Here is a 10736-nt window from a genome sequence, read left to right as displayed (position 1 = left end):
TTACCCCTACTTCGCAGAGAAGCTATTTCCACTTGGTCACAATGGAGCAACCTAACCGTTGCATCAAGGTCCACCCTTAAGTACTAACATACTACTACTACTACTATTATCTGTCAAGAAGGTGGGGCCTAAGAGGTTTCCTGGCACTGAGCTAGAAGCTCATCCCCACTTTTCTTGATAACTTTATGGCCAAATGTTTTCTGTGTTGAGGTGCAGGCTGCGCCCAGACACATGGGGGTGGACAAAATGACCACCCTGCTCGCCGAATGGCAGGAACATGTGTCTGGGCGCAGGCTGCACTGCGGCACAAGAACATCAACCCCTTGTCAGTTAGCTTTTCCCTGTCCAAATAAATCCAACCTCAACACGAGAGATCATATATACATTTTGCATGGGATCTTCATAAGCTCTATATTTAGAAAGAAGCCAACGAGACTTTGTGTAGGATACGAAGCAAGTGTTCCCTGTTTGTCGCAGGTACATAACGGTCCGAATTGCTTATAACCGTTTAAGCCTTGTTCAGTTGTTGTTATTGGTTTCCTTGCAGACAAATGGAATTGTATACTCGCGAACAAACACTCGCACTTATGCGGATATAAAAGGAACGGGGACCTTTCATTTCGCGCCCAATTCGCCTCTTCTTTCGACCCTCTGGTTCTTTAGCTTAAATCCCTCTACCCATTTTGATCTTTAGCATTTTTCTTCTTCAAATCACATTCTCTTCAAAAAAAAATTCAGATGAAAACACTTTCGTAAACCATCACTTTTTGTTAAAATAAAATTGTAGTTTCATACTAACAATCGCGGACAACTCCGTCTCTTCGAGGTACCGTTTCTTCCTATCTTTGATTTCATGGAGATTTAACTCTGCGTCTCGATCGAATTTCATTTATGAACATTTTATTCCGTTTTCGAGTCTGTAGCTAGTTCTGATCAATGCCTCACCTTTAATGTATAATCATCTCTCGGGTCTGTATTTAGTTCTGATCAATGCTTCACCTTTAATGTCGTGTCATCTGTCTCCCTCTCTGAAGTTTTAACGCTTCTTGATTTGCTGCATTGTTTTTTTTTTCCCCTTCTTTCTTTTGGAGAAAAGATTATCCTAATTCTTAGTACTGAAAACTAGAACTGGTTTCCTGAAACGAACCTTCTAATACACAATTTTTTTCTTCTAATTCACGCTCTATCAGCTCCACATTTATTGTTTTCTGGTTTTGTTTCAAAATATTTGATAATGATCTCGTATAAATGTTAATTGAAAATTGAAACCGTATTTTGTTTGAAAACTGTTGGCTGTCGTTCTTATGATTTTTTCTTCTACGAATTATCGTTTACAGGCAGGTCATCTTGATATTATCTAAATCAGTGGATCAATTTCTGTTTAACTTTGAGCTAGAGGGTGTAGATTTATGTGCATGATCACATCTGTCCTCGAAAGCAATATCCACTTCATTCTTTAATTGCTCGAAGAGGCAACGTTTCGGCCTTAATTCCAGTCTAAGTCTTTATATTTAAAAAAAAATTTCCCCCCCTCTTCCTCCGTGGGTCTTCCTTTCCCAATTGGCTATATGAGGGATTACTAGGTCAAATATATTACAATGGAGGAAGAAGCCCAAGAATCAGGAGAAATCTCTGGAAAAGACTCTGAGAGGGAGGTGGTTGTTCTCGGAGGTGGAGGTGTAAGTGAAAGCGGAAGAGAATTTCCCTCTGAGCATATCGCAACTGGCAATGCGGCTGAGCTGGAAAATGACCGGGTTTTGCATGGAGTAAGTTCTATGAGTAGAGTCTCAGCTTCTGAAGATTGGGGCAGAACAGGGGACGGAGAGGACCAGTTTGAGCCTGTATATTTGAAAGACCAAGGGAGGAAAATGCTGGATTCCCAGCGCAATGTGGATTCAGTTCGATCTTCTAATTCAGATAATGTGAGCCAGGTGTCTGCGAACGAGGTGACCACAGATTTTTATACTGGGAAAGCAGCATTGGACACTTATCTAGATATTGACATGCAAGATCATCCTTGTGAGAGTCCTGAATCTGAGAGACGAGATGGGTCTGGCCTCAAGCAATTGTCATTTGCAGCTAGTTTCGATTCCTTCTCTGGTTTCTATGGGGAAGCTGGGTATTCTTCACCTGTTGCGTCACCCACAAAACTTCAGCCTAAATCTGTTATACTAAACGTGTCCCCGGAACTCTTACATCTTGTGGATTCTGCTATCATGGGGAAACCTGAAAGCTTGGAAAAACTGAAGGCTGTTGTATGTGGTAGGGAGAGTTTTGGGAGAGGAGAAGAAATTGATTGTGTTGCAGTTTTGGTAGTAGACTCACTTATTGCCACGATGGGTGGTGTAGAATGTTTTGATGATAATGAAGACAGTAATCCTCCTAGTGTGATGCTGAATTCCAGGACTGCCATTGTAGCAGGGGAGCTGATTCCTTGGCTTCCTTGGGAAGGTGACTTTGCAGATTTTATGTCGCCTAGGACACGGATGGTTAAGGGCTTGCTTGCAATACTGAAGGCTTGCACAAGAAACAGAGCAATGTGCTCCACTGCTGGCCTATTGAGAGTTCTTTTGAATTCAGCAGAGAAGATATTTGTTATGGAAGTTGGTTCAGCAGAGCAAATGCATTGGGATGGTAGACCTTTATGCCACTGCATCCAATACTTAGCTGGACATTCGCTAAATGTAATTGATCTACATAGGTGGCTTGGGGTAATCACGAGAACACTTATCACAGTTTGGGCAACTCATTTGATGCTTGCATTGGAAAATGCCATTGGTGGAAAGGAAACAAGGGGTCCGGCTTGCACATTTGAGTTTGATGGTGAAAGTTCTGGCTTACTTGGTCCAGGAGAGAGCCATTGGCCATTCACCAATGGTTATGCATTTGCAACATGGATCTATATAGAATCATTTGCAGACACTCTTTATACAGAAACAGCTGCTGCTGCAGCTAAATCTATTAATTCCTCCACTGCGTCAGCAGCAGCTGCTGCAAGTGCACTCACTGCCAAAGGCACTTCACACATGCCTAGGTTGTTTAGTTTTTCATCTGTTGATAATCAAGGGGTGGAGGTATATTTTCATGCACAGTTTTTGGTGGTTGAAAGTGGTAGTGGCCAGGGAAGGAAAGCTTCCCTGCATTTCACTCACGCATTCAAACCGCAGTGCTGGTATTTTATTGGTCTGGAGCATACTTGCAGGCAGGGGTTGCTTGGGAAAGCAGAGAGTGAGCTGAGACTGTATATTGATGGCGAATTGTATGAGAGTTGTCCATTTGAGTTCCCAAGGATTTCCAGGCCTCTTGCATTTTGCTGCATCGGTACAAATCCGCCTCCAACAATGGCTGGCTTGCAACATCGTCATCGTCAATGTCCATTATTTGCTGAGATGGGGCCTTTTTATATTTTTAAGGAGCCAATTGGCCCAGAGAAGATGTCTCGTTTGGCTTCTAGGGGAGGTGATGTGCTGCCTTCTTTTGGTAATGGGGCAGGTTTACCATGGCTAGCAACCAATAAACAGGTGAGGAGTTTGGCTGAAGAAAGTGCACTTTTGGATGCAGAAATTGGAGGAAGCTTGCACCTTCTTTATCATCCAAGTTTGCTCAGTGGGCGTTTCTGCCGAGATTCTTCCCCTCCTGGGACTGCAGGTTAGCTAAATTGTTGATATTTTCATTTCCATTTTTGAAAATCTTACAACAACATTTTTACTTATAACCTTTGATAATTCTTTCCTTTAAGTCCATGTAGATTTTCCAAATATACTGCTTGTCCAATTTGCTTTTTGGTTTGCTAGTTTTAAATAGACTTCCTGTGCTTTTATGGTACAAAACATAAATGGAATATAATCACTGCAATAACTTGTTGTGTATCTGGGAGCTGATGTCATGGTTTTGTTATTTTATTATGAAAATAATTTTTTATATTTTATCTGGATAAATCAAGCTCTATTATATCTCTATTTGATTTCTGCACATTGAAGAATCATGATTCCGATTTACAAAAGTGAAGATGGTAAAGTACTAATAAGAGATGAGAACATTAAGAAGAGATGGGAAGGCTATTTCTGCAGCTTACCAAATGAAGACACTTCGTGTAATAGTGTTCCAAAAGACTGCATTACCCATTAAGACACCGTATGTCCTAGGTATATAAGAAAAATTAGGGTGTCTGAAGTAAAGGAAGCTTTAAGGAGGATGAAAGTAGGTAAGACCCAAGGCCCAGATGAGGTCCCATTAGAAGTGTGGAAGAGCATAGGAGCTGTTTAATAATATTATGAGCACAAGGAAATGCCAGATGAATGGAGGAGAAGCATCGTGGTTCTGATTTACAAAAATAAAGGTGATATTTAGAGTTGCAATAACTATAGAAGCATAAAACTAATGAGTCATAGTGTCATGCTACGAAATTATGGGAGAGGGTTATTGAAACCTACCTGAGACTATAAACTACTGTTACGGAGAACCAATTTGGTTTTATGCAAGGAAGATCCACGACAAAAGCTATATACTTACTTAGGAGACTCATGGAAATATTTAGAGATTGCTAGAAGGATTTCCATATGGTCTTTATTGCCCTTGAAAAAGCTTATGATAGAGTCGCTAGAGAGTTAATTTGGCAAAGAGAAGAGAAGTGTTTCAAGTAAATATGTGGACATAATTAAAGATATGTATGAAGGTGCGGTGACAAGTGTAAGAATTGTGGGGTAGTGAATTCCCAATTACACTTGGGTTATATCAAGGATCAGCTTTAAGCCCTTATTTGTTTGCACTTATCATGGATGATTTAACCAGAGACATTCAAGATGAGCTTCCTTGGTGTATGCTTTTTGCGGATGATATTGCTGGTGGATGAGACAAAAGCAAGGATTAACGCCAAGTTGGAGTTATGGAGATCAACCTTGGAATCACAAGGTTTTAAGATAAGTAGAATGAAGACGGAGTATACTTAATTAAGACACATTTCACCTCAAGGGGGTAGCTCAGTTGGCAAAGACCAACACCTCATAATTAAGAGGTCATGAGTTCAAATCTCCTTGGGGCCTACCTATATATAAAAAAAAAAAAGACAGAGTATATGGTGTGTAATTTTGGTTACACTAGGATGGATAATGAGGTGGTGAAAATTGATGGGAGGGAGATTCCGCAAAGTGATTATTTTAGTTACCTATGCTCAATCATAAATAAAGAAAATGATATAGAGGATGATGTTTCACAAAGAATTAAAATAGGATGGATGAGGTGAAGAGGTGCATCCGGAGTGTTGTGTGATTAACGTATTCCTTTAAAACTTGAAGAAAAATTTTATAGGACAGTAATACAACTGGCTATAATGTATGGTGCAGAATGTTGGGGAGTTAAGAAGCATCATATAGATAAACTCAGTGTAGTGGAAATGAGGATGTTGAGATGGATGAGTATCAAAACTAAGAAGGATAAAATAAGCAATGATCATGTTAGAGCTGATTTGGGATTAGCTCCGATACATGATAAGCTACAAGAAAGTCGTTTGAGGTGGCATGGCCTTTGGATGCCCCAGTACGGAGGAGTGATTTGATTCAGATTGAAGGAACTAAAAGAGATAAGGGCAGACCTAAAATGACCTTAGGAGAAGTTGTGAGGAAAGACACGTATAGCTTAGGCCTTGTATCAAGTATGGGCTGATTAGAGGGCAAAGATCCATGTAGCCAACCCCACTTAGTTGGGATAAGGCTGAGTTGTTGTTGTTTGAATTTTGAATTGTATTCATCCCCACCCGTAAAAGTAAACCCTACTTTTTGCCCACTTCAAATACTTCTGGGTTTATTAAAACCATTTGAAGTGATTCCCTTAAAATAAAAATAAAAGAGGAATTTGTGTGACTGTTGTAGAGAAGAGACCTTTTCTTTGGGTGTGCTTGATCATGATGCATTATAGATTAGAATTTTACAATTAGATTTTAAAATCTTTTGATTGATTATAATCTTCTGACTTAAAATAGTTCTGCTATTGTAATTTCTTGTCTCTGACTGGTACTGGTTAGGGCACTTAAGTTATAATTCGGATGAGAAATTTATTAGCTGTTTCTCCTATATTCATCATCTTCTCAAGGATTTTGAAGAATGCATCTTTTTGTTATTGAATTCATCTGCTTATAATGTTCCAGGGACACACCATAGGCCTGCAAAGGTTCTTGGGCAAGTTCATGTTGCTACACGAATGCGTCCTGTAGAGTCTTTGTGGGCCATGGCCTACGGAGGACCCATGTCTTTACTTCCTCTCACAGTAGGCTATGTTCAAAATGATACCTTGGAACCACAACATGGGAATTTTCCATTGTCTTTGGCTACAGCTTCTCTTGCTGCTCCAATTTTCAGAATTATTACTATGGCTATTCAACATCCTGGAAATAACGAGGAGTTATGTAGGGCAAGGGGGCCTGAGGTTTTGTCGAGAATATTAAAATATTTGCTGCAAACTTTGTCTTCTTTGGATCTTGGGAAGCAAAATGGGGTTAGAGACGAGGAACTTGTGGCAGCAATTGTCTTTCTATGCCAATCTCAAAAAAAGAATTATGAACTCAAGGTGCGGCTGTTTCAGACTTTGCTGTTGGATCTGAAAATGTGGAGCTTATGCAACTATGGATTACAGAAGAAGCTACTCTCATCACTTGCAGACATAGTTTTCACTGAGTCATCGGCAATGCGAGATGCAAATGTCATCCAGATGCTTCTTGATGGATGCCGTAGATGCTATTGGATCATTCGTGAAAAGGATTCTGTTGATACTTTTTCACTGAATGAAGCACAACGTCCTGTTGGCGAAGTGAATGCTTTGGTTGATGAACTCTTGGTGGTTATTGAACTCCTAGTGGGAGCAGCACCTCCCTCATCAGCTGTTCAAGATGTCCAATGTTTAATTGGATTTGTGGTTGACTGTCCACAGCCTAATCAGGTGACATATATTTTCCAACATAACATTCCCCGACACACAATAATTGTACAGTGAGTTCAGATTTTGTTTGTTCACAACACTGGTGTCCTCTCCTTCTTTTCCTTTTATCATTAACAATTTTTAGTTAGACCTTTGGCTTGTCAGTCCTCCTTTAAAATATATCTTTATTATTCTATCATATAAATGTGGGTGATTTAGACTGGTGTCAACTCAAGTCAACTCAAGTGAGACTTATCTGAAGTATATAAGAGTGGTTACATGAATTTCTGTTTCACCATTCAATTCTATGGGTAAGTGAGATGGGGGCATCACTATGTTTGACAATTTAATCTCTTGCATTTCATTATTTGGAATATAATATTTATGGATTTTTTTCTCCTAGGAAGGATACTTTTGGGTTCAGCCATTATTTCTTCAAAGTTAGAGCTCTTTTGTGCATATTCAAATTTCTCCAAAATTTTATTAGGTTAATTTTTTGATGTGTTTCTATATTAAATATTGTGGCAGTTTTAGTAAGAATAACCTATTTGGTGTGCTTTTCCAGGTTGCCAGGGTGTTGCACCTGATCTACGGATTGGTTGTACAGCCAAATATATCCAGAGCTCAGACATTTGCAGATTCATTTATATCGTGTAGAGGGGTAGAAACACTTCTTGTCCTCTTGCAAAGGGAAGTAAAAGCTGGTAACCATTGTATTTCAGAAGATTCTAAGATTAAGGATGATAGTAGTTTGTCACATCAGGGTTCTGGAGTTGAAACTGGTATGGTACAAGAAAAAAGTCACAATGACGGTCTAGAATCTATAAAGAAAAAGGAAACAATTTTACATGAAGAAGGTTCACAGGCCTCAAGTAGAGACAGTTCCGTTGTGGTCTCCATAGAAAAAAACTTTGAAAGAATGGCGTCTGGCACTGAAAACCAATTTGTGAAGAATTTGGGTGGTATAAGGTTTTCAATTAGTGCTGAGAGTGCTAGGAATAATGTTTATAACATTGACAATGATGATGGAATTGTTGTCAGGATCATCAATCTGCTGGGTTCACTAGTGTCATCTGGGCATCTGAAATTTGGTTCACATGAACCTCAAAATATTACTAGTTACATTATGGGTAATGGGTTCCATGATGGAGGTAACACTATGTTTGGTGACAAAGTTGCTTTTCTATTTTTTGCTTTACAAAAGGCTTTTCAAGCGGCACCTGAGAGGCTTATGACTAACAACGTCTACATGGCTTTATTGGGTGCTTCGGTATGCCCCTGCACTGTTCACCCTTTTGTTTCATTTATCTTTATGGATTTTGTTAATGATGATATAAGAGGTCCATACAATATGACAAGCCCATGAAGTTTGTGCCCAAATTTGCACTCAGGCTGGTCTTGGGGCTGGGTCTATTCCAAATTTAACGAATGCTGTCCCAGCCTGGCTATTTGCACTCCTATACAAATATCAAACATGTAAACTTGCTCTATGTGTATTTAGCAATTTACATTTGAATTACTTTTCCAGCAAAAATCTGGATGTGTAAAACTACCAAGCATGGTCAAACGAACTTCAGTTGCAAACAATACAAACAATACATCTTTTTCTTTCTTTCTTTTTTTTTTTTTTTTGGGAGGGGGGGGGGGTGGGGTGGTGGTGTTGTGAGCATTTATTTCTGATCCTGTTGGTTTATTTAGATACAGTTTTCTGTAATTTGCGGGGACTTATATATATGCTCTTTTCAGATAAACGCTTCAACAGATGATGGGCTAAACCTTTATGATACTGGTCATCGTTTTGAACATCTTCAGCTTTTGTTGGTTCTTCTCCGTTCACTACCATATGCATCTAGGACATTCCAAATTCGGGCATTACAGGTAACTTCTTTATGCCTTTCCATGCTTTTATGGAAAATTTCTCTTGGCATGTTTTCCTTATTTGTATGAGTAATGGCCCAAGGAACTTCTAGGTACCCACTGAATTGTGTTTTGCATAGTGGTTATGTTGCTTAATTCATTTTGATTTGAAATAGTGACCTAGTCTATTGAATTTCCCCTTCATTTCCTTTTCCTTGTGGATCAAACTCAATGATCATTATAGCAAAGATGCCCACAAACATTACAACTTTATGTAATGTTTGTGGGTACTTATGAGTGAATTTCTATGCATGCTTGGAGAGTCTTTTTATGAGAGTAGGCCCCTGCCCTATCCTCACAGAAAGAATAATGGACACGGAAATTTTTGCAGTCCCAGAAGAAGGTTTTTCTTTTAGTAACGGAAGAAGAATCTTCATTATTTCATGCTGGCAGCTGACTTGGAGCTAGGGGCCAACCCACAATACCAAACCCCATACCTTCTATTGCATCTTTACTCCATCTACCGGTTGTGAATAATGTCTGATCAATCGAAGAATATGGTGACTGAAGTTTTATCTTCATCATCAAATCGAATTACTGATAAGAAGTTGGAGGGGATTACCAACTTTCAACAATAGAGAAAAATTATTAAGTTGGTTCTGACTAGACGTGATCAGCAGGATCATTTATTTAAAACTAAACCTGAGGATGACCCATTATGGGATACTATTGATGCAAGGATCTTGGGACAGATGCTGAATTCTATGGAGAACCAAATTGTTGATCTGGTAACTCACATTGACACTATCAAGGAGCTATGGGAATACCTTAATGTTTTGCATCAATAGAATTCAGCATCTGTCCCAAGATCCTTGCATCAATAGTATCCCATTATGGGATACTATTGATGCAAGGATCTTGGGACAGATGCTGAATTCTATGGAGAACCAAATTGTTGATCTAGTAACTCACATTGACATTGTCAAGGAGCTATGGGAGTACCTTACTGTTTTGTATTCTGGATAGAACAATCTTTCTCGCATCTATGATCTGTCCCAGGAGTTCTACCGGTCTGATCAAAAGGGTCGCCCTTTGACCCAATATTTTGCAAATTTCAAGAGGATGTATGAGGAGCTGAATTCTCTACTTCCTATCACTTCTAATGTGGAACAAATGCAAAGTCAGCGGGAGTAGCTCTCTGTTATTGGATTTTTGGGAGGAGTTGGGAAAGAGTTTGATTCAGTCCGTTCTAAAATTCTGGGTGCTGACAAGGTAGCCACACTATCAGAGACTTTTTCCCAAGTGTTGCGTGTCCCTCGTGAGAGTTCTACTTCAGTTGATACATTTGCTTTGGCCTCTTTTTCACCTAACCATGGGCCCAATAGTGGGTCTGGTAATGGTGGTACTTGTAATGGTGATGGTGGTCGTGGGGCTGGTTTTGGTAAACCACCTACTTCAGGTACTCAGACTGCTTCTGAAAATTCTGGTTCGGCGAAGACTTGTCACCATTGTGGTCGCCTAGGACATATTCAACGATTTTGTTGGAAACTTCATGGCAAACCATCACAACAAAAATTTGATCTTGAATGTATGAGGAAGAAGAAGACAAAGAAGGATATGAACTAGGCCTCCCACCTAGATTTCAACCAGCATCTCACCAGTTCACTTGGCTTCCTACCAAGGTTGCTACTGCATCTCATAGAAATAAGCTAGCATAGGCTGCATTGAATGTCAAAATTGTGGGGGAGAAAGTCTGCCCCTTCTCTTGTTTATAATTAAGAAAAATTACAATAGGGAACATCCCATGCGTGGAGGGATTCCTGTAGAAAACCTAGGACCTGTAACCAGTAACTTGAGAGAGAAGAGAAGATGGAAGAAGAATTGATTGTAATGCTTGAATTCTTGAATTATTTAATTGATAGGTAAGCCCCTCTATTTATAATAGAGGAGAAATTACAAAGTGACTAAAC

The 10736-nt window shown here is 39.5% G+C and overlaps 1 protein-coding gene across 1 annotated transcript in view; it reads left to right on the top strand.

Annotated features, from left to right (window-relative positions):
- Window positions 1-1352: 1352 nt before the first annotated feature.
- Window positions 1353-10736, top strand: part of LOC122667673 (BEACH domain-containing protein C2-like) — a 183658-nt gene continuing 174274 nt past the window's right edge. The window contains exons 1-4 of the mRNA XM_043864047.1: window positions 1353-3648; window positions 6143-6930; window positions 7475-8179; window positions 8656-8787. Of these exons, the coding sequence (XP_043719982.1) occupies window positions 1599-3648; window positions 6143-6930; window positions 7475-8179; window positions 8656-8787 (3675 nt within the window). The 5' untranslated portion in view covers window positions 1353-1598. The remainder of the gene's footprint in view (window positions 3649-6142; window positions 6931-7474; window positions 8180-8655; window positions 8788-10736) is intronic.

This window comes from Telopea speciosissima, chromosome 1 (genome assembly GCF_018873765.1).
Source record: "Telopea speciosissima isolate NSW1024214 ecotype Mountain lineage chromosome 1, Tspe_v1, whole genome shotgun sequence".
Lineage (NCBI taxonomy): Eukaryota > Viridiplantae > Streptophyta > Magnoliopsida > Proteales > Proteaceae > Telopea > Telopea speciosissima.
Note: the sequence above shows the minus strand (reverse complement) of the source record. Positions and strands in the feature narration are given on the sequence as shown.